This window comes from Pinus tabuliformis, chromosome X (assembly GCF_031772625.1).
Source record: "Pinus tabuliformis cultivar Carrire ecotype Pingquan chromosome X, CPIR1, whole genome shotgun sequence".
NCBI lineage: Eukaryota > Viridiplantae > Streptophyta > Pinopsida > Pinales > Pinaceae > Pinus > Pinus tabuliformis.
In genome coordinates this window covers 388,933,833-388,959,426 of record NC_142308.1, presented here as the reverse complement: position 1 = coordinate 388,959,426, position 25,594 = coordinate 388,933,833, and the positions used below count along the sequence as shown (strand labels likewise).

Here is a 25,594-nt window from a genome sequence, read left to right as displayed (position 1 = left end):
GAGATTGCACCCGATGGAAAGAAGCGGAATCGACAGGGAATTAAGCCGTGTTCTAAAGGAATTTGGAATCTGTTTGATTGCCATGGTGGAGGAGAATGCATCCACGGCGTAACTGAAGAAACGAACCGTTGAAGCATGCTGGCGCCATTTAGAGGAGGACAAGTGGCCACTCCTTGAGCGTTCATGATGACGCCGAATGCAAGGAACTCCAAGCGCAACTGCAGAAGGTGAATCGACACAGGCGGAAGGGGAATCGAACAGGCATAGGGATCGAATGGCTAAAGCCATGAACAGGGACAGTCGAATCAGTTAGAATTGGAGCTAGAATTGAGAAGAGTCCAAGCGACCAAGAGAGACAATGAACAGTGAACCCTGAGAGGAGGACTGAACACAGAGAACAGTAAAGCTAAGCAGAAGAGACAGAGGGCTGAGCTGACTAGAGGCAGCATCGAGCACCATAGAGCTTGAAGATTCAAGCTTTCCCATAAAGGAATCTGTCCAGACTAAGCATCACATTTGGCTCTTTCCATTGTAGACCAAGAGGTCACAGAGCTGGTAGGAAGAAGAAGACTCTGTATACTCCAAGTGGCTTGGGGAATCCAAGAACCATCCTGCCAAGCAAAATTTGCTTCAGGAGAACTCATATTGAGTCCCTGTATTGTAATTTCTCTGCTCAAAGACACAATAAAACAAGGCCACCATTGAAGCTGGACTGGAGACGTAGCCCTGTAGAATAGGGTGAACTCCTTATTAAAATTGCTTGTGCCTTTGTGTTGCTTACTGTATTTCTCTGCTGTCTTTCCATTTTATTGTTTGTGTATTGGCAATCTGATCGATCTGTTGTTTCAATAACATAGAACACACACCAACACATGAGTCTGTAATACCTTTAGTTTAATAAATCTTTAACTGATGGCACTCATAGGGTGAATATCAGATCACACGTGTGTAGGGTGAATGGGTCACCTTCCCCTACGATTGACATATGCATAGGATGAGTGGTTCACCTTCTCCTATGGCATATGAGCATGATGAGTGGTTCACCTTCTCCTACTGATGCCCCAACATATATCCTACCTAAGTCACCGGATTCGTTCTAAACCCCCTGCGAATCCCGAATCCGGCGAATCCGACACGATTCGGTCCGGATTCGTGTCCAAATCACAGGACATGTCGTGTCCGTTTCGGACACGTCGTGTCCGAGGGCGTGTCCTGATTTTCAAAAGCGTGTCGCGATTTTAGGACACGTGTCCGGTTTCCAGGACTCGCTAAGCTCAGCGCGGGAATGAAAAGGGCGTGTTTGCTTATTAAAATTGTCATTTGGCAAGTGATTTGTGTTGTTGGAGCAAGGAGTAAAGCATTTTGGCAGCTTCATGATCAAGTCTAGGCCCTAGTATTGATATGCTATTCATGGTAATGTTAAATTCTTAAAGTAAAAGTGACATTCTCCTTAATCTTCATTTTCATCCTTTTACTTAAACTTTTATCATTACCATGAAATGACTCAGGATGTTTGAGAGTGGTTCCGGCCTCATTGGATTTCATATGGAGAAAGTAGAATTTTAGATTTCATTCAAAATCCAGCAGACTTAACAGTTTTTCAGGAATTCAGGATTCGATGGATTGCAATGTTTCCATTGCATTTTGTCATGTATTAGGGTATGGAACTCATATTTAATCAAGAGCACCAAACCAAGAGCTTTTGAATATGTCGCTCCCGCTCCCGTTTTCGCTCCCGCTCCTCGCTTTCGCTCCTGCTCCCAAGTAACACTGTTCCTGATGATATGGGTCTGGACACCACTGTTGAGTTGGCATTGGCCAACATGGATCTCAATGATGCAGTGCTAGAGCCTGTTAGATTTGATGCCGGAGAGGGGTCAACCTCCATACCAGCAGATGCAGAGGCGACTATGGATACAGCGGAGTAGGAGGATGTAGAGGAGAGCAGTGGGGACCATGATGATGGGGATAGTGATGCTGATTCTGATGCTGATTGATGCCTTGAGGCTTGTATACCTGTAGTTGTTTTATATTTTCTATTTCTATTTGCCATTGGCATTGCACCAACACTACCTACGTAACACATTTTGATTTGATGACTTAATGAGAAAACTACAGTTGTCAGTGTGTTTATCTTACTATCTTGTAGTTGTAAGTTGTCTTTCAGTTATGAATTATGAATCATGATTTAAATTTTTAATAGATTTATCATTTATGTGACCAATACCACTGACATTTATTTGAATTTTGTATGTACTATGCATGCTAATAGCTATAGATGAAGATCTATGTTTGAAATCAATAAATTTGTATCATTAATTAAAATTTGTGTAAGAAATATGATAATATCTAATTTTTAATATATATGTATATTTTTTAAATATATATATATATATATATATATATATAATAAAATAATATATAGCGTGTCCTAACGTGTCCTGTTCCGGGGGGTCAGCGTGTCCGAATCCGACACCACGAATCTTAAATCCTACGTGTCCCGAATCCCCGTGTCAGGTGACTTAGTATCTTACCCATGTAGTTCGAGACTCATGGGAAGTATCTCTCATCTTGCCAAAGAGTTGGGAAAAGTGGATAGGGACCATAACACTACCGATGGACACATCGTGTACTGTTGTACTCCCTATGTCTAGGATGCATGGTGTTCAACAACTTGATTTGGGATCAATTGAGGTTCTACCTCTGGATTGACTTTTGTTAGTGGAGAGTGGTAAGGTCTTGTGACTCACTCTCAATCAATTCTTCTTCATTATTACATCATGGTTCAACAGAGCAGAGATGAGATGACAGAGATGGTACATGACAACAGGATGGCATGATGATCGATGATGGATTGGCAGGTGGAATTATCCCTAGTTGAGAGGGAGTGTTAAAATTGGCAACTAGGGACAAATTCCACCTTGGGACAACTCATTTGATTGAGATGATGATTGCATTAATTTCCTCTTTTCGAGACGACCAAAATTGATATAAAGACCATCCAATTTGGACAAGCGGAAGTATGCTTTTGAACTTATGCCCACACATGTGCAAATTTTTCAAGTCGACCTCATCAACATGTAGGCTCAAAAAGCCCAATAGACGTGTCTCTTCACCCACAACGAATTGTATAAAGACAAGTGACCTCTCACCTCATTTGGCATCTTCATCACTCACACATTCTCTCTTCTCTCATTGGTTTGTACTACATTGGACACCCTTCTCTCTCACACGTGTGGATCAAGGAGGACGAAATTTCAAACTGAATCATAGGGCCGAAAATCACAGGAAATTTTGTAGTTTGACAAGTGTTGACTGTGATCTTCCAGGCATCATTTGACTTCGATTTTCTAAGGTTATTTCTGCCTTAGTAGGCTGCATCTTTTGGCATAGAAACTGAGGCATTCTATGCACTTTGATCGTAGACCAAAATTATAGGTTGACCAAGTTTGACCATAGATTTTGTGACTGTTTTGGGTTGAATTTGAGTGTTGCTGGAGGCCGAGTTTGACTGGGGAAGACCGAGTTGTTTTGAGGATAATTTATTGTTGTTTTGACTAGTGTTGAATTTTTGGTTAGGGCTGAAGTTTGATTGCAGTTGACTATAGAAATTGACAGGGCTGTTTTGACTTTGAATTGGGCAAGTCAATTTGAATATTGTACTCTCTCTCTCTCTGTTGAACATTTTGATATAATAATAAGAAGAATTGATCAAAGGGTTTTCCCCACATTGGGGTTTCTCCCTGGCATTTGCCAAATCCGGTGTCCTCTTGTCTTGGCTTGTCTTTTGCATTTTGTTTCATGTTCTATCTAATTTTACTATCAATGTGATTAATGGTTAATGTGATTGCTACTGGAAATCTAAATTGGAAATTGCTATTGATCTGCTTAAGGAACATTGAAGTAATTGTGTTAAGCATAGAACATACCATTGTTAACTAAAACTAACATTTATCATTTAGCACAAAATGAAGGGGAAGGCCATACCTAAGTTAGTGTCGTTCTAGGAGAGTGTTTGGGTAGGAGTGGAGCAGATATGTGCCACTTGTTGTGAAATATAGCTCAGATAGGAATTTTCACACAGATTTAGTGTGAATGTGCGAGAAGCTATGTTCCACCAAGTTTCCAGGATGGGGGAGCACGTAGTGGGGAGATGGGGGGCGTTTGGGAGCACCCCCAAATTTTAGGAAAATTTAGCGGGGTTGCTAAATTTTGAATGTTTAATGAGGTTGGAATCACTCTCAAACATCTTGAAACAATTAATCATAATGTTAAAAATTTAAGTAAAAGGATAGAAAATGTAAGACGTCCCCATTCTTGGGGGACGGGGAGGGTGTGCTTAGAAGTCCTCCTTTTGGGAAATGTGTACCCCACATTGGGGAAATATTTCCCCATATGTTTCCTTGAGTTTCTTCTAAAGGGGAATGTGGAGAAATGCTTCCATAAGCATCTCCCCATCCTTGTAGTGTGGGAAATGTGGGGGTTGTGCCCCCACCCTTGGGGGATGCATACTTGTGGAACATTGGTGAGAAGTAGTTTGAGATATTAAAAAATAAGCTTTATTTTGTAATTCACTTTGGTAAAAAAGCATATTGTTTTCTAGAGGAGGATCAACCGTACAACAAGAAGTGTCTAGGGTAGATCTATATAGTCGTGTGGAATAGTTCTATACATGTGTACAAACAAGTTTGTATAATTGTATAAATAGGATGTACTTTCTTAGCAAGCAAATATAACTTAGTCAGGGTGATTTGTTGATCGTGTAGTTGTTGGTTTTAGTAGATAATGGAGGTTTCCTTCTAAGTTTTTGAAGGAATAAAACGCTAAGGAGAAAATTTAATTTCTGTATTAATTAAATTCTGCAATTTTCTTGTTTTATTGAGATCATAAACACAAAAAGCATCAAGGCTCAAAATTTTTTGTATGGTACCTGAGTTATGTTTCTAATTGAGATTCTTAGGGATTTGTAATGGTAAATCAACTATTAGAAAGAAGGGTCAGTATTTGAGGGTTTCAAAACTAATTTTTAGATTTGGGAGTTTGTAGTAGATTTTAGAGATGGCATCAACTAGCTTTAGATTGAGGACAGATTGAATGATGCCTCAAATTTCTTATCACAGAAGGTGAAGGTTACATTGTTACGAGAAGAGAATGATATTTGGCATATTGTCAAGGACGTTGTGGCTTTGTCTATAGATTCACAACAGTTGGTAACTCACTACAAGAGGGAAGTGGAGGAAAAACATATGATCTTGGAGGTTGTAAAAGATCATCTGATCCCTCATATATGCAAGAATACAACGAAGGAGATGTTCGATTCCTTGGTTAGCCTCTGCCAGAGTGAGAACATAAACATGAAGATGATATTGTGGAATAAACTTAGATCCATAGAGATGACCATATCAGACTCAGTCACCAATTATCTTATGAAGGTCACACAAACTTGTGATCAAATTGCAATAGTTGGGGTGAAGGTTGCAGATGAAGAGCTAGTGAACATGGTATTGAATGGACTCCTACTTCATGGGAACAATTTGTCAAATGTATTTGAGGTTGGAGAGAACCTTCATAACTTTGAGAGGCTTTGGGATGACTGCATCTAGGAGACTTGGATGGAAGCAGAGGCCAATAAGAAGGTTGGCGATGAGAACCTAACTCAATTTGGTTAGTTAAATAAGGTTAAAGGTAAAGGACCCAACAAGGGTAAGGGAAAGAGTAAGGAATCAACCTCAATTCTAGGAAAGAAGGGATTGAGTACAATTAAGTGTTCCATTTGTCACAAGCATGGTCATTATGCATCACAATGTTTGGAAAAAAGGTAAAGTGAAGTAGTAGCCTCTACAAAACCTTAGATGAATCAATTCCCACCATGTTTGAGAAGGATTTCTTGATGATATCTTGCCTTTCTACAAGCACAATTTTGAGAAATGCATATTATGTTGACAATGGGATATCTCGACATATGACCTTAGCTTGGAAGTTATTTTCAAGTTTAAAGGAGGACTAAAGAGTATACGTTGAGCTTGGTGATGATGCCAAGTACTCAGTAGTAGGAGTTGATGCTATTCCCTTTTAGCTCAAGTTAGATAACTCTTTAGATTTTGATGATGTCTTGTTTTTTCGAGTTTTAGGAAGAAAATGCTTGCAATTTTAGTCCTGGAGGATAAGGGATTTGCAGTTGAGATTGAGAACCAACAAGTCCTCATTAGACTATAGGAATCTAGCCTAGATACAACTCAAGCAATAGGAATTAAAGAAGGTAATATGTATGGTTTGCAATGTAAACTTGTTCAAGTCCTGGTGCATAGCAATGACAACTTGTGTCAGTGGTGGCATGAGAGGATAATGCACTTGCATCAACAAGAATTTCCTTTTTCGAGGGAGATAGCCATAGGTCCTTCAGAGTTTAGTATTGAGAAACATGGTGTATGGAAAGTGTGCACACTTGGTAAGCATGCTAAGGTTGCTTTCCCAAGTAGCGAGCATGGCTTTAAGGGGATTCTAGATTCAGTACTTTTAGATGTTTGTGGACCGATATCAACACAATTGCAGACTCTAGATCAATGTGGACTTGTGGGACCTTTCCTTGTCCCATGAGATTTCGATGCAATGACTAGATTAGATCCCTTCCCAAGTGATGGACAAGATCCCCGAAGCCTCAATAGTAAACTACTACTTGCAGGTAGCAGTGTAGTGGATCATCTAGGCATACCACTAATTCTCCCTATGGACATTATATTATACTAACTACTTGGATGATCTAGGCATCCCACTAGTTCTCCCTATGGATTATTACTATCCATTTTTTATGCAAAGACTTGCTTAAATTATGGTGGGAAGTAATTGATGGTGCATATGTTATTTAATAGAGTATAATCAAGTATTTTATTTTATGGTGGGAAGTAATTGATGGTACATATGTTATTTTGAGTATAAGTTATTTTGAAGTATTTTATTTTTGGATGGTTTTCGTGCAAAGCTTAACGATGAAAAACACTACACAAATATATTGTTAGAGTTGTGCGTTGGTAGGGACTAATAATGATTACATAACCATATTTAAATTAAATTAATAAGCACATAAAAACTTAATACTTATAATAAACTTACAATAACATGAAGAAGAGAATGGACATATGATGTCTAACATCACTCCCTCTTAACCAGAGAGGATATCCCTATTCCCTCTTGCCTAGGGAATAGATCCTTGCTCCTATTTAAGGAGACTCCTTTGCTCCCTCTCAAGAGTCAAAACTAGAGAAGATTCTAGACTTCCTTTCTATTTGGGAAGTCAACACCACAAGCCTTATAGCTTGTCTTTATAAGAGTATCAACTACTTGTTCTTCATAGCTACATGGCTCCCTCTCTTCTTCACATCAAGCTTGCTTTCTTTCGAGGTATCATGGAGCCATCTTCACTCTTCAATCTTGTGATAGGATTCAGGACATCTCTATTGCTCATCACTTTCATCTTGACATGATGGATGAAGGCATTACATTGAGCCTTTCCAAACTTCAAGTTGATCATAACTTCTGCATGAAAGTGATCTCCTTGTAGACCTTCAAGTTATCTTCTCACACTTCTACCTTTCAATCTCAAGATGAATATATCTTGACTTCATAATTGCCAGGTATCCAATGTTGAGCTTGCCTCAACATTCTTCATGTATTCCTGCAATATCCTTCTAGGTAGAAAAATAATATGTTAACCAGATAACCAACAATAATTAAACTTAGACTTACCTCACCATGATGACTTTCTCATCAAACATCAACATCCTCATGGTCCATCTCCATTCGAATCTTCCTTCATGCATCAGAGTGCCCAAGGATCGAACTTGATTACCAAGTTAACACTTTTCTTTCGAAGATTATACTGGATGTTAATCATTATTCTACATAATCTAGAGAAAGTCTTAATTCTTTGTTTATCCTTGAGTAAGTCATATTCTTCCCTTTTTAACATCACATAATCATACAAAACATGTTACAAGATTCTGCACATATGAATCTTATCCAAGAGTTACTTTCAGTATGCATTCCTATGCTTCTTATTCTATCATCTAGCTATGTCTCATAATGAGCTCACAACCTGACCCATTGCATTCCTTCATTGATTGTTTTAAAAACATCTTGTCATAATGCTTCTTCCGAGAACCATCCAAAATGATGGTTCTTACAGGATCATGATGATCCATCTTAGCAAGATGACTGGCTCTAACATAATGTTAGATAATGTCTGGATGAATAATATGCAAAATGATTGATCTATTTATCTTTAAAGATTAGATGAATTCTTCAAAACAACTTAACCAAGTAAACTCTAACCATGCTTCTCGCTATGATGCTATACAAAATCAAGTAAACAACAATGCGTACTATCCTAAAGGAAAGACCAACTCCATTAAGAACTTGACAGACATGACGCCTTCTTTAATAATAAAGATCTTTCACATCTTCTTTCTTCGGCTTCTTCTCAGGTTTTGCAACTTCCTCAACCACGCAAGCCTCGCTTCTTTCCTTTCTTTTGTTATTATGTTGGTTTGGATAGTCCCTCTTAAAGTGTCCATACTCGTTGCATTTAAAGCATTGAACCTTGGACATATCTTTCTTTGTGGACTTCCCAAACTTTCCCTTCTTCAGCATCTTGACTCTGGCTATAAAGGCTTGAGACTGTTCATTTGATCCAATGTCATCCTTTGCCTTGATCCTAGTCTCTTCCAAAATGCATTGAGCCCATAACTCATAAAAAAAAGTTGAGTTGTTCGTAGAGTAGATGCTTGTTGTAAAGCTGCCCATTCCGGTGGCACTGATTCAATACACAAATGGTCATTTCCAAATCAGAAATTATCTCTTTTTTCTAGATGTACTTACAAAGTACAAATTCACTAGCTTGTCATACATAGCCTTAGAAGTTTTCAAATTTGCAACAAATGGAACAAGAGGATCCTTAATGGATTCAATGATGATCCTTTGTGCCCTAACTTCTCCTTTCTTGTACTTTGCTAGTTCTTAAGTCTTGTCTTCTCTAGATTCAATAATTTCACCCATTACTTATTCCATCACTTCATGTTTTGTAAGAGTTAGGTTAATCCTTTTCTTCCATGCTAGGAAATTTGATGAGCCAACAAGCTTATTGCTTTCCTTGCATAAATAACCCATATGACCTGTAGATTCAGACATAGAGTAACAATATGATACTTACTTGATGATCAAGAGTCTTCCCTTTTCGATGATGTCTCAATTATCTTGAGGCTTTCAAGATCTTCAAAGAGACTTCAATAATGGCTTTCAAAAGTGATGACACCAAAATCCTTTGATGCTTCCTTCTTCCCATGAGTCTTCAACTAGATCCTTCGTTCAAGAGAGAACAACAATCTTCTCATAGTCTACTTCTTCAAGTTTCCTTTTGATGAGACCCTTCTTCTAGATCAATATGTGTCCTTTTCCCCTTAGCAAACCCTTCTTGTGTCCACAAGATGATCCTTTCAGCTGCCTTCCTGTTCACCTTAGCTCTGATACCATGTTGGAAAAATGAAAAGTGGCAACTATTAATTCCAATTTTTCTTGACCTTAACACTTTCTTGTGAACTTTATTCTTCTTCTTGTGTTTCTTTATTAGATCTTCATCAAACAAATATCAAGAGAAAAATAATAAAGAGAATGGACACAAAAGTTCCAATCCAGGGCAAAACCCCTCCAAGGGGAAAACCCAGAAACTCTTCTCTTCTTATAGAATCTGCTTCAAATGAGACAACAAAGACTCAAACCCTAGACCAAGTCCTCCACCATGTACCAAGTTAGCCCTTCCAATAGAACCAACTTCTATTTGCAATTTCGACCACAACCTTTGCCTTGCAATTTCATCTTGTAATTTTGGCCTTGTAAGCTATTGCAGAAACCTTAATCCAGCTTCTTCAAGAGTCCTTCTTTGAGCAAGACAGATCCTCCCAAGGTCAACGAGGTCAAGATAGAGTATTTTCTCCTCCAACAACTAGATCCTGCAGTTCTCTCTCTTGCAATTCAGACATGCAGTTTTGACCTTCTTTGTAGCTACATAAACCCGAGATTTTCGCACATGTGAGAGAGATATAGCCCAATATGATGTTGACTCTCTTGACTCATGACAAGAAATCTTATGACCTAACAAACCCTAGAAGTATGAAGAAAATGCTTTTACCTAAAAGACCATCAATAAAGAGCATGAAACCCATGCTTTAAAATAATAACTTTTTCTTTTCTTCTTTTATTTGTTACATAAGAGACATATTGAAATGAGTACACCAACAATTATGGAGACCAAAACTAGTTACATTTCCAATACTTCCTTGGGTACAATTCGTCTTTTGACACTTGATCAACTCGCTCTTTCTAATGGCAAAAAAATTTCTCAAATTTCGACCCTCCTGCTAGATGGTACTTGGCTCTTTTGAGAGAATTGAATTTGCCTCTTGAAAAATAGATAATTCAGGAAAATTCGACCTCTAAAGAAAATGAGAATTATGCTCCATATTGCTGAGGTTTCCCTGCAATAAACTCAATTAGATCTTCAGAAAATAAGCATTGGTAATAAACCACTAGGTTTGCAATGATGTCCACTGAACATGGAGGGATACTAGCTAGGGTGGCAAGAGATCCACCGAAACTAGTGTGAGGATTTCGCTTGAAACCCTCAGCTAAAACTCGCTTAAGCTTCTTCTCAATGGCAATCATAAATTATGAGATAGAATGATTAGCAAATGAGCTCCTCTCTCTTTTTATGATTTTTCATTGAGTTTTCTTCAAGCTTCTAGAACTTCTTTTAATATTATTTTAGTGATGAAGTCACTTTTTCTCCTAAATGAATTTTTGCCCCCTTCTAATAAAAATACTTTTTGCCCCTTTTTATTAATCATAATTTACCCCTTTTTATTTAATAATATCAAAATTAGGTAAATTTCTTTTGGGTCTCCTAGATAATTTTCCTTCTCTCTAGCCTAAAGGAGACAATTAAGCAAGGAGAAACAATGGCTCTCAGCTCAAGAAATAGTGGACATTACACCCCAAGAAAAGCATCTTTGCAGTATCTTAAGGAAATACCTTGGGACATATTATTGCCAAAAATGGAATCATCGTAGACCCTGAAAGAGTCAAGGCTATCACTTAGATTCCATATCCTAATTGCAAGAAATCTATGCAATCCTTCTTTGGAAAGATAAATTTTGTTCGAAAGTTTATATAAGATTTCGCGCAAATTGTAAAACCTCTACAAGATATGATTAAGAAAATTTCTAAGACACTCTTCCAATTATTATCCGCAAGGAAATAATTGCTAAGAGGGAGTGTTAAATATTGTAGCTCAAACAGGGGTTCTAGCCTTGAGAGGTGTCATTGAGGCTAGGAACACAAAGGAATTAATTATCTCCAAGCCCATGTAATTTTTCTTAAGTTTTGTCCATGGAAAATGTCTTAATAAAGTCAATTAGTGATTTTTTAAATATTTCCTAAGTTTTAGTGGTTAATTAATTGACATCAGTTGGGATAAGATTGATTTGCCTACAGAAGCTTGTAGAAAGTTTCTAAGATAATCTTAGCCATCGACTGGGACAAGATAACTTCTAATTGTGGCCATTCATTTGTGAATGAGAGATTATAAAGGGAATTGATGGGCAACATTAGAGATCAATTCGAGTTGGGTGAGTTTTCAGTGAGACACCAGGACGGTTTCAACAACAGTGATTGAGGAAGAGTTTTGCAAGTTATTCTTCAACTGTGAAGACTTCCACTTTCTAAGTTTCAGAGGGAGTTTTGCTAGCCAGATTATTATTTGCAGAGAGGGCGAGTTATTTTCCGGAGGCAGTGCAAATTTCCCAGAGACAGTGTGATTTTCCAAATTTGCCAGATCGAGTTTCTAAAGGCCGCGCAAGTTTTCTAGAGGCTGTGTGAGTTTGTTAGGAGATTGTGTGAGTTAGCTAGGAAGCAGTGAGAATTGTTAGGGAGGTTGTGTGAATTGCCAGAGAGGCAGTGCGACTCGCAGAAGGGAAGTTTTGGGTTTTTCCTAGTTCGATTTGATGAACAAAGGTGATGATATAAAAAGATGTCAGAGCTTTGCCGGTGAAAGGTAAGCAGTTTATGTAATTTCTCAATAGCAGATTTGTTGAAGATAATACTGAAACCCTCTGACTGAAAGACTGGTTTTCCCACATTGGGGTTTTTCTAGGGACGTTTGTCCAAAAATCTGTGTCATATTTGTGTGATCGGTTTCTCATGTATTCCACTGCAATTTTATTTGGTGAATGGTGCTGTTCATGTTTTTATTCATTACTTTTAGTTGACAAATTAATTTTCTATGTATAAGTAATAGGAATAATGGACTTGGGTTAATAGCACCTTTTGGGTAGCAAAAAATTCACCTCATAATCCATTATCTGATTCAACCAATGATCATCACTTTCATGAGGTTACACTCAATATGAAACACAAGGAAATAATATAGGTCATGTATGTCAAGCACCATAATATCAAATGCAAGTGAGTTGAGGAAGATGTGGGGAGCACCATAGGTCAAATGTTAGTTGGGAACCATGGATCTCATATGTGGAACTATTGTGTATGATAAGTAATATGAGAGTCTCCTAGTTACCCATAAATGTGAGGGGGTAATAGTAACTATTTCACTTACTCTGTCTTTGACCCTGGGCTATCACTAAAGTCACCATACTTTTAAGATTAGAAATACAATGGTTTCAAGCATGGAGATAGGACCTTCACAAGTAGATATAAACATCTAAGAGAAGGTGTCAGAACACTTCAAATGTGGAATAAAGAGTCCCATTGATAATGAGATCCATAGAATATTTCTGCAAGTATATATTAGAATATTGAGTAATGAATGAAGGATAATTTAATGATTGATTGACATGAATAATGTTTTTTGCAATCTTGTAACAATAATATACCTATATGTGTTGACCAGTTACAAGGTGAAAGAGCGTGCGACCCTTGACTTTTCATTAACCTGATTATTATTATTATGTTTGTTATATTTCCACCCCTTTAAAGAAAGCTGTCCTCGAAGCATAGTAAGTATGATTCCCTCTAGCTGAGCATGCTTTATTGGCACATCATCTTTGTCTTTGTTTAGTTGTTGGGGCTTGACTTGGTTCTTGATTTGAGCACTGAGGGGTTTCTTTGCACTTCTGTACGTTCATCTATGTTTCTTGCACTTTTTTCATTAGTTGAAAATCACTGTTCTTGTGATAGGAATTTTCAACCCCATATAATTTAGGATGTTGTCATAGCCAGTTAAATTCCATGAACTATTCTTCAAGGTTGGTGATATAAGTGCCCAATTTCATCAACCATTGAGCACCTGGAATCATAACCATCTCATTGAGTGGTAGTGTAGAACCCTGTTTGTAGTTCCAACTCTTGTATTTGAACTGGGAGTTCCTGACATATTCCTATTCCTTTGGCCTTACGTCCATCAATTATCCTCTCTGAGGTTGTTGGTGGGGTACACAAAAAGGTTTAGTTTCTTAGCAAAACAGATGTCTATATAGTTATGAGTATTGCAGGAATCTGCAAGAGTTATTACATTTCTATCTTTTATTATTCCTTTGTGCTTCAGCCTTCAGGGCTTTGGGTCATGATTTCCCTATCATGGTTGTACGTGGAACTATAGGTTTTTTATTTATTTATTTTCTCTTTCTTTGAGTACTGTGATACAAATGTTTTTGAAGGTGATATGTTAGGTCCTCATCTTTTAGTTTTCTCATTTTACATATTTTTGCAGATGATTTCTGGGTCCATATCGTAGTTTTTCTTTCGTTGTTTTACCAATATTTATTCATTTATATGCATCAACTTTTATTATCTTTGAGATTCTGTTCTATATTCTAAATGTTCTGTGCATACATTGGGTATATGTTAGAAGTTCAAATGCATTGATTCCTAATTGCCATCACACTTCTTTCACCTGTCTCTATCAATGTATGTAATTTGACTTTATCTACTCCAGTGATTTGAAGTTAATCTCTCTAGTTTATAAATGGAAGTTGAAACTATTTTAGACAAGGGAAAATTGGTAATCTGGTTCAAAGTTCAAATATTGTTGAACTCGTTTAGCAATTGTGTTATAGGCTTTATTATAAATTTTTTTCCTCTTTCTTTGAGTAATGTGATACATCATCTTTTACTTTTCTCATTTTACATATTTTTGAGATGCTTTCTTTGTCGATATTTTAGTTTTTCTTTTGTTTTACCAATATATATTCATTTATACACATCAACTTTGATTATCTTTGAGATTGTGTTCTATATTCTAAATTTGCTATGCATACATTGGGTATATGCTAGAAGTTCAAATGCATTGATTCCCTAATTGCCATCAAACTTCTTTCACCTGTTTCTATGAATGTTTCTAATCTGACTTTGTCTACTCCAGTGATTTGAAGTTAGTCTCTCTAGTTTATAAGTGGAAGTTGGAAGTATTTTAGACAAGCGAAAATTGCTAATCTGGTTCAAAGTTCAAATGTTGTTGAACTTGTTTGGCAATTGCGTGATAGGTTTTATTATAATTTTTTCGTCTTTTGTTTTTAGCAGTAGGTAGAACTAACTCCATTCATTCAGATGATTGCTCCTTCAGTTCTACAGGTATCCTTCAGGTTTGTTCAGAAAATGCTTGATATTGCCAGAATCACAAGTAGACCACTTATGCTGACTTGGTAGACTTATTATTACTGTGCCATGCTCTCTATGACCGTTGGTTAGTTGGCATTCCAGATATGTATGTTGGAGTAAAAATAATGTCTGGTTGTTATTGTTGTAATGGAGCCATTATTTCTGAAGTAGGATTCCTGGATTTAGCAAGAGCTACAAATTGCAATGTCCTTTTACTGCCAATGGAAAGGATGAGAATAAAAGAATGAAATTATTAGTTCAGGCAAGGATATACTAAAATAATCTAAACTTTTCATTTTACTTCTCAGAAACGTTTAACTTACATGAATAACTCTTAGCATTGACTTGTTCCATGTGTTTGAGCAGATATGACAGGCCATCTTCCAAGTTAATTAACTTTCTAGTGAAGCATTATCATCTGAGTGGACACATACCACAGGTATGTCTCCTGTCTCACTTCTAATTGCATCGTCTGATGAGTGTTGGTAAGAACTTGTCTTGATCTCAATGTGCTAAATTGAACTGTTTTGTATCCTAATGTACAAAATCCTGTCAACATAAATAGTATAACAGAAATATGATATTTTTCTTCTTCATGCTCCAAATGTTTAGGGTGACTTGTTATGATAGGAAAGCAAGGTATTTTAGATAACCATAGACAGTTTTAAAGATCAATTCATTTAATCTTAGTAGACTGTGTAAGTGTTTCTTGGGACTACAAGAAGAGAAATACTATTTAAAAAGGATGGAAAATCATGGACATTAAAGCACCTAAAACAATGACGTAATAAGGATGAGGGATGTGGGATCATAATGAGAATGAAATGAAACACTGCACACTATTTCAGAAAGAATACAAGAGATACTGAGACCAATATCTATTAAGGAAACAATGGTGAAAAACATGTTACATGTTCAATGGCTATAATGGTGGTAATTATCTTTGAGAAGAGATGTGTGATTGTGCTTATTCAAAAATGGTTCTTAACCAGGAAGTAGAGAACTCCTTTTATTACAATATGAAGAAATCTGAGAGTGCAAAAAACCCTTAAAACATAAACCCTAAACCTAGTAACTGGAGTGGCAAAAGGTAGGTCCCAAGAAGTTGAGTGCTTATGACACATCGAATTTCTTGGTGCATGACTTCTAAATACGAGCTTTGTTATAGGTGTAGTATAAATTGGAGAGATCTCATATAGAAGAATCATATTTGATGTTGATGGATCGTTGATAGTATGAATTGGAATGGGGCCAGAAAATTTCTGTTTAGGGTCCAAAATATGTGTCAGAAGTTCAAGACATGAAAACTGCTCTAAATCACGAAGTTTTGGAGATGGCCCAAAATAACCAGCTTGATTAGTGGCCCCTCCTTGAAAGCAACGGTCTACATTCTATCAATTGCCTTCTTTAAGTGTGGGAACTTTGGTTAAGTACATGATTCCCTGCATTCCATGGAGACTATCATGTCTGTACCATAAACTGATTCAATATATTAAATATGTAGGGTATGTATGTTTTGACATCAACAAGGTGCATCAACAACTTAATGAATTGCTTGTATAGACTGGGATCAATCGAATTTGAATCTTCATTGCAACTTAACTTCAAATTTGGAACCATGGGGCTAGACATGGGCTAATTGTATAACATATGAAATCTCTTCAGAATATCTGAAGTATACTTCCGTTCCTTCATCCAAGGAAGGCTTCACCTACAACTTGCGACCTCTAGTCCCAAAAAATAGTGCAGCAAACCAATATCCTTCACATCAAACTCACTAGTCAATTCCTTCTTACACAACAAAATGAGATGGTTAGATTTTCCTATAATGATAGTCATTTACATCATGACCAAGACGTGCCTATCAAATTTATCAAATAAAAAATAGAGGTTAGAATCTACACAAGTTGTGGAAAAACCCAACTTGAGTAAATCTCTGTGATATTGGAATTCCATGCTCATGGTTTTTGCTCTAGCCCACGGAGGCATTCTCTCAACATGCAAACATAGGTTTCTCATTCATGGGTCTCAAAACCTCTTGGCTGATTTAGACATATCTTCGTCAATCATATCATTCGAGAATGTTGTCTTTACATCTATTTGATATAAATATCAACCAATTCAAGAAGCTAAGACATGATGGTTTTGATAAAGTCGTACCTAGCAGTAGGAGCAAAGTCTTCTCATAGTCAACTCCTTCTTTGTAAGAGAATCCTCTAGCAATAGACTTGGTCTTGTACTTCTTGTTACCCACCAAGAGTGGCTGACCCCATAGGAGAGTTTTTCTCCCGCACTTCGCATCCAGCTAGCCAACTAACAGCCTCAGACAACTACCCCTAGCTGATGACGTTCCACTATTCATCTCTGCCACCTACATCAATCATATGAATTCTCACCCATCTCGCAGGATCACATGAATGAAGGTGGGCTTTCGATCAAAAGGTATTTTATTCATTTTGCAATCGGTTGCTTATGCTTGTTTGTACTTTGGACTTTTGGCATGGATTATGGGGTGACTTGGAAGGAGGGGTTTTGATTATGATCTTGTTCCCTCACCTTAAATGAAGGGTTAATCTTGAATCCTAGTCTAGTGGGACCTCCCCTAATGGCCCAGTGGGTATAGGAGGGGAACTACTTGGGAAGCCTTGATTGAGATAACATGTTCCGTCTATCCTGATTCCATACTTACCACTTTCCATCTTACATTATGAGCCCTATACTAACTATTGGTTCTCTGGGTTTTGGCACCCATACATCCTCATACCTGGGTAGGGCTTGGAACTTGGCTCTGGGAGGTTGATGTAGCTAAAAGAAAAGGAAAAAGCATATATTGGCCACAAGCAAAATAAAAGAAAGAATATTAGAATGCAAAAGATGGTCGGGACATACACATTGACACGTGGGCAAAAGCCTAGCATGAGTTCTACCTCACCCCTTATGGCCATCACCCACCCGGTTCCTGAGCACCATATTGTCCTATACATCAATAAAAGGAACTCTTGCATGTCCCAACCCTGATGGGCATTGTGCTGCATTGAGGGGTAATACAACTACTATACATCATACAAAGCAAGCTCTAACCCTTTGAGCTACGAATAGTAATACAAAAAAAATAGAAAAATAAAAAGCGCACAAGATGGGTGCAAAAACAAACGCTGGGTTGGTAACTCATGCACCCACAATTGCTCTCTCCTCACATCTATACACTTTGGATGTGGATCCCCACCATGTTGGTCACTTTGACCGGGGCACTTGGCCATGAAGTTTTCTCCCCTCCGTTACCATCATTGTTCACATAACACCTATTGATTGAAGGGTGGACTAAGGAAATGTCACTTCCCCTTGGGGGCTGGAAACACCTAATAGGGTTGTCCTTTAGCCACTCCTACCTAGGGAGGTAACACCATTGTGAGTTCAAAGCCCCAAATTTGGAAGGGAAGCCTTGTTTGAAGTGTCAAATAGCCCTTTACATTCAAGCTTGGTCCACTTAGATGCAAAAATGATTATTGTACTTGATGATTTGTTGCTTGCTAGATTTTGTGATGTGATCGTTAGGTGGTTCCACAACCATGACCTGGGCAACTTAATTGGGGCCCAAGCCTCCAGAGAAGCATATTGACACCCACAGGTGAAGCGTTGAGAGCCATGGGACTCCGAGAAACAATAGAGCATCATACACACCTTTAGGCACCTCAAACACCCAAAACATTTTGGTACTTTTCCCTACATTTGATGACTTTTGAGGATGATGCACCTAAATCCAACATGCCTCCAGTCGGCTTAACGCGTTATGAGGAATGGCCACTGATCTAGGGCCCAGATGAGGATGGTCTCACCCATTTAGACATGGGAGGGCTAGCACCACCTTGGAAGCCCTCAACGTTAGAGCAGGGATTGATACTATTGCCAATGGGAGACCCACGAGACCGCCTTTGTGCTCAAATATGAAATTTGGTATCCACAAAGGGAGATTGATAGAGATCTGAGGGCCAACCCCTCAGAGAATGATTTTAGAGGGCTTCTAAAGTTCTACAACACTCTTGGCACCTTGAGAGTCCTCAACGCATGCTCTAGAGAGTCTTAGGCATGGATGACGTCAACTTATCTAGCCCTACGACTCACGCGTGGGAAATGTTTTATGGTCTAGGTCTTGGCTAGTGGGTTGGCTTGTAACCCACCTCATCATTGTAATTTTACTTGTTGATTAGGGGCTTTTAGGCATAATTATATATATTCCTCATATAAATAGAGGAGAGGACACTTGTATTCTCATCATCACTTGGACTTGGATATTTGGCCTCTTTGTCTTGTGGAGGAAATTGGATCTATGAATGCATTTTGATATTTGGAGCTACTTGCTTGTCTTTGGAGCTATTGTCTTGGATCAATGGATGGAATTTCATGCATGTTATCTTGTAAGTCAGCATTTTGTTGGAATATATTGAATCAAGGGTTTTCTACTATGCCCTAATTTATTGAAATTTGTTTTTGATAGAATCTAGATATCATTATTGCATACATTAATCACGAGCAACATGTGAATGATGATCCTTGTGAACTTTGATTAGCTCTCCCTTAAACTTCTTGATCCATTACATAGGTAATCGCTAGGGTTTTTGATGCTAGGGCATGAATTATCCTTCCTTCGTAGCAAGTTTTAGCCATCCAATCAACTCATAGACTCCATCCTCCCAAGGAATAAGGCACTGAACTACCTTGTTGGTGATCAAACTCACTTCCGTCAACATTTTTTTTTGTAAGCCTGGCAAGACTACATCTTTAACATGTCCAATATATCACCCCAGTCGAGGCGGGGAATTGAACTGGTAACTTCACATCTGTAGGAATTTACAGGGTAAGTTCCACAGAAAGAATACCAAAAGGACACCGCTCACAACCAGATCTCAAATCAATACACCAGTATTTTTGACGTGGTTAAAACCCTCAGAGTGCAAGGAGGGAAACAGTCCACGGCCTGTCCCAACGTGGGTACTACAGGCAATTTATTAATCAAAGAATGAAAATTTACATAAGCTTCTCTCATGCACGGATTACCCGAACAATGACCCTCCATGCGCTTTAAATAGAACTCATGGACCAATCGGGTGTCAAGCCACGGATCAAGTGTCGGTAATACCGAGGTGAGAGTGAACCGTCGGATCACTACATATCGTGACCGTCGGATTGTAAGTTACAAAATGTACAACGGTGAAGAAACACACTTTACCTAACTCTAACCTAACTCTATACTAGACCAAGTTGAACTTAACTATATCCTATGTGTCGGAATATCCTAACATCCCCCCTTAAGAACAACTTGGGATAGGATTGAAGGATTTACAAATATGACACAATAGGAGAAGGAAGGAGGCACTAGAGCCTATCCCCCCTTAGTGACAACTTCTTGAACTCCAAGCATATATCGAAGTTTAGTGAACTTCGCCTCTGTGAGAGCCTTTGTGAAGATGTCTGCAACCTGATCATCTGTTGGACAATATTGCACTTCAAGAACATGGTCATGAATGAGCTTTCTGATGAAGTGCATGTGTAGTTCAATGTGTTTGCTGCGCTGATGCTGGACTCGATCTTTGCATAGCTGAATGGCACTTTGATTATCACACCAAAGTGTGGTTGAATGCTGCTGCTCAAAGCCAAACTCTGATAGGATCTGACGAAGCCACAAGGCTTCCTTACTAGCTTCCACGGCACCACGATACTCTAGTGCCTCCTTCCTTCTCCTATTGTGTCATATTTGTAAATCCTTCAATCCTATCCCAAGTTGTTCTTAAGGGGGGATGTTAGGATATTCCGACACATAGGATATAGTTAAGTTCAGCTTGGTCTAGTATAGAGTTAGGTTAGAGTTAGGTAAAGTGTGTTTCTTTACCGTTGTACATTTTGTAACTTACAATCCGACGGTCACGATATGTAGTGATCCGACGGTTCACTCTCACCTCGGTATTACCGACACTTGATCCGTGGCTTGACACCCGATTGGTCCATGAGTTCTATTTAAAGCGCATGGAGGGTCATTGTTCGGGTAATCCGTGCATGAGAGAAGCTTATGTAAATTTTCATTCTTTGATTAATAAATTGCCTGTAGTACCCACGTTGGGACAGGCCGTGGACTGTTTCCCTCCTTGCACTCTGAAGGTTTTAACCACGTCAAAAATACTGGTGTATTGATTTGAGATCTGGTTGTGAGCGGTGTCCTTTTGGTATTCTTTCTGTGGCTATTCTGAAGAGACCTTTACTTCTAAGTAAATCTTCGATGTAGGCTACCCATTGGAAGTAGTTAGTGCTGTCAAGAACGACTTGGCATGGGCTTTCCATTTTTAAAAAAAACTGAAGCTGAAGATGCTGAAAGTAGGTGTTCCAATGGATAGATCTCGAAAAAATAGGCGGTTTTAAAAAAAACGGCTCTGAAAAAGGCTTCCGGATGAAGAAGTTATGGCTTTTTGAAAAATAATTGTTGAAGTAGCTGGCAAAGTGCGCGAATGTGCGGGAATGAAAAAATCCGCCCCCACAAAATGGAGACTTGAACCCAAGACCTCTACTCTCTTAAAATAGCTTTGAACCAATTGATCTATACAAAAAATTTGAGAGAGAGAGAGAGAGAGAGAGAGAGAGAGGGGGGGGGGCCTCGGTTTGCGTGCTTGCCTTGAGAAAGCTCTTTTTCCCTACAAAACACAAAACACAAAACCCAACACGAATATGCAAAGAAAAACGAACCTTGCGGCTCGAAGTTAGCTTTAGCCAAAAAACTAGAAATTTTAAAAAAATCTCAAAGTTAGCTTTAGCCGAAAAACTAAATATTTTTCTCAATGTTTCTAATTTTCCGAGATCACACTAAGGTGCAGGGAAAAGAGCATACGCATGAGAAAAATCCTTCCTTTCTGTTTCTGATTTGCCCAGATCGCACAGAGTCGCAGGGCAAAGAGCATACGCAGAAATGAAAGGTATAGATCCGGTTAAAAAAAAAGGCTAAATAAACTGAGACCGAAATAAGCAGAGAGAAAATAACAGTAAATTGCAAAAAAAAACACTGTATACCTCCCGATCTGAAAAATGACACAGCTAGGGCTACCGGAAACTTTTTTGCGTGAAACGAAAGGGGTTCCTCATTGGAACAGATGCTCTGAACGCAATAGAGCAGTCCTCTCGGCCCGAAAGCAGTCAGAAACAGCAGATCTAGGAAACGACAGCCGCATGCAGTTCTACCGGCTTCAGATTTGGATCACCAACGGACGCGGCCCTCAAATAGCTCCGATACCATGTAGGAATTTACAGGGTAAGTTCCACAGAAAGAATACCAAAAGGACACCGCTCACAACCAGATCTCAAATCAATACACCAGTATTTTTGACGTGGTTAAAACCCTCAGAGTGCAAGGAGGGAAATAGTCCACGGCCTGTCCCAACGTGGGTACTACAGGCAATTTATTAATCAAAGAATGAAAATTTACATAAGCTTCTCTCATGCACGGATTACCCGAACAATGACCCTCCATGCGCTTTAAATAGAACTCATGGACCAATCGGGTGTCAAGCCACGGATCAAGTGTCGGTAATACCGAGGTGAGAGTGAACCGTCGGATCACTACATATCGTGACCGTCGGATTGTAAGTTACAAAATGTACAACGGTAAAGAAACACACTTTACCTAACTCTAACCTAACTCTATACTAGACCAAGTTGAACTTAACTATATCCTATGTGTCGGAATATCCTAACAACATCAAGGAGTGCCTTAACATGGCACCCGATCATCGTCTATCCAAGAACTTGTGGACATTTTCATCCACAAATTATCTATTTTTCTCTTGACCTAATTCGGCCCCTTCAAGGCCAAGCGTTCAAGTTAGGGCTTGGTGTGAATTTCTAGGAAAGGAAGATTTTTGGGATTGGAGAGTCTAAATGCCAAGGGTATAATTGGTTGCCTCAAAATCAACCCTCTTGGTAGGCATTCACTTCAATTTTATCCATAAACTTTCTTGCCCTAGTTGTTTGCCCTAGGTAAACCCTAGTTTGGTGTTGCTTCAACTTAGGGGCTTATTTGAGGGTTTCATGTGCCTTTGTCTTGTTGAAAATCATTGTTTGAAACCCTTTCCCCTTGCCTTGACTTGTGGCCATCCCAACACTCAACCTACTAATCAAGCCCTAGGTCCTGTGCCTCATAAATTTGGCCTCTCTTGGAAAAGTGATTTGCCTTTATTTGGTGATTGGAACCTTGTACTTAAGTTGAACCTTTCCTTTAGAAGCCTAGTGGTCATCATACACCTTTGTACTTAAAATATATATCATAGGTGATCTCATATCGAGACTCCTCCCATTGGTGAAAGTCCATTTAGAGAAAGGGGCTTTGACTGTGGTGATAGTGGGCCACTACCCCATTGTTGTCTCTTGTTGTAGTAATAGCCTTGTAAGGTACCCCTCTCCAAGGCCTGCTAGATTTTGTGGTAAACTTCCAATACTTCCCTCAACAACATGCATGCTTGATGTGGTAAAGCCATTTGGATTCAGTCACTAATTTCCCAATGGATGTTGGAACTATCTCTCAAATACCATTCTTAAGGGTGGAGTTATACTTGGTTGTTACGGTATCACTTCATAGTTTCTTTGTTGTGGCCTCATTAGAGAAGAAGGATTTGTCACAAGAATAGATGTCATTAGTGCAACATAAGCAGTATAATGTTTAGATGGATGATTCATACGAAATGTAGATTTAGGTGCTCCAAATTGTTCCTGTGCATCATGCAATGTTGAGGCAAGGCCTCTTGGCTTTCTCAATGAGCTGGAGGGTAGTGAGACCTCTTTTCTTTGGTTGTTTTGTTGCAAACATGAATGTGATTTCCCATTTAATTTTAGATTTGAATATGAAGCAAGAAATTTTCACTTTCTTCAATCATTATAGGGGGTTCTTGTTAGTTTTGGGGGTAACTTCAAAAGTGTTTTCACCCTTATAGGAGAGCATTATGTCTCCTAGCTCCTTGGTGATGGTTCATTGAATTTGGATTCCTTAGTTTGGTTGAATGGTTGACCTTTGTAAGAGTGCTGGCATGGTACCCTTTCTAGGAGATTGTTACCCAAATTAGCATGTTGACTAACCCATGTATTTCACGCAGTAGTAGTTTTTTGATTAGGGGAGGTACCTACCTAGGAGGAGGAGCATTGGGCAATTGGAGGGCACTTAGCCATTGGAGAGTGGAACCACATGATACACACCTTGGAGGTTGGACACCTAACCTTATGATGTTTGGGTTGAGAAGCATACTTCATGGAGGTTTGTGATGGATCTAGACACATCAGGGGGAGCATTGGAGCGTTCTAACCACATTGGCATACATGAGAGTAGCATTGAGCACATGAGAGGGCATGTGGTGCATGATTAAAGGATGGGTGCCTTACACATGGATGCTTGTATATAAAATCGTGGAAGTGAGAGCGTTGGATCAACATTTTGTTGGAGGGAAACCCAAGATCATGACTTGGAAGGTCTTTCACTTTGGGGGTTGAATAAACCCCAGTTGGACACATGCACATCTTTGTATTGTACAGTGCTCCATGTGGGGTTTCCTTGTTGGTTTCTTGTATGGACATATGACCTCATTTTATGTTAGCCGCCCTCACCTACTTGTATATATAAGTGAGGAGAGAGCTATTCTATTCATTATCATCTTACTCTTCTTTGTACTTGTTTTGGAGACACAAGGGTTGATGAGGAAATCCTAATAGCTAGACACTGGTGTTCATGAGGAAACTTTAGGAGAAGATGCAAGGGTTTGTGTTATACATGCAAACCCTAGAAAAGAACATGACGTTGAAGATGATGGTGGTATCTAGGGATCTTGTTGTGGCATTAGGGTTAGTGGTTGAGATGGAGAGTTGAGCTAATGCCATGAATGGTTTTGGAGCCTTGTTTGCTTGGCTAAGGCTAGATCACAAAGTTCCTATATTCTTGACGATCCATGGAGGCTTTGATGCTTGTGATGATGCAAGAGCAAAAGACCTAGGGTTTGAGAACTCAAACCCTAGGATGGACATTTAGATTTGGATGCTAGCACTAGAGTTGTCTTGCCATGTATTTTTGTGATACAAAATGACTAGGCTGGGTTTGCAAACCCTAAAGACAACAATCATACTAGTGTAGAGAGCTTGTGTGATGTAAACTTATTGTTGATGCCAAGTAAACTTGCTGGTGTTGATGCTTTCTTATTTGAAATCATTGGTATTGGCTAGGGTTTTCTTGGTTTTAACTTTTTCCTAGCTAGGGTCTTGGAGAGCTTTCAAAATTGTGTATCAGTTGTGATAAAGTTGTGGACCGTGGTATATACATGTACTTATTCTTATACACATGTATGAAGTTTTCAGCTGTCCAATACTTGTATAATTGCAGATTTGATTCGATTGTTAGCATTCGTTGTCTTTTTGACTCGACAATTTCCAGCACTTATTATTCATGTTAATTTGTCATATTCAGGGGTTGAAATTGTTGAGTGATTTGAAAAACATCTTGAACATAATAGGGCAGATTTACTGCTGTAAATATACAGTAATGAAAGTGATTTCTAATATTGTTTATGATTGGAAAAATGTGCTCGAAAGGATGAAAGTTTTTTCCATATGTTTGGAATCTTTTCCCTTGGGTAGCGGAGTTTGTTGGGTAGAAGTGAGATGACATATTCTCTATTGTTTGTTGATGTAAACTAAAATTTTAGATCTACTGGTTGAAGTTCACAACGACTAGATTTGGGAAACCTCTATTGTGAGGTGGGATTTCTGAATTTGCAATAAAAGTCATAAGTGCAGGAATTTTTATAGCTCTTATGATCTTTGAGGACCGCCTATTCTCATCAAACTTCATATATTTGCTTAACACTACCTTCCATTGTGTAGGAATGTACATTATATAGCCTTTGGAAGTTTCATTATA

The 25,594-nt window shown here is 38.6% G+C and overlaps 1 protein-coding gene across 1 annotated transcript in view; it reads left to right on the top strand.

Annotated features, from left to right (window-relative positions):
- LOC149140171 (uncharacterized) overlaps positions 1–25,594 on the top strand; it is a 73,293-nt gene that overhangs the window by 30,922 nt on the left and 16,777 nt on the right. The window contains exon 4 of the mRNA XM_089449783.1: positions 15,028–15,100. Coding sequence (XP_089305909.1) covers positions 15,028–15,100 — 73 coding nt within the window. The remainder of the gene's footprint in view (positions 1–15,027; positions 15,101–25,594) is intronic.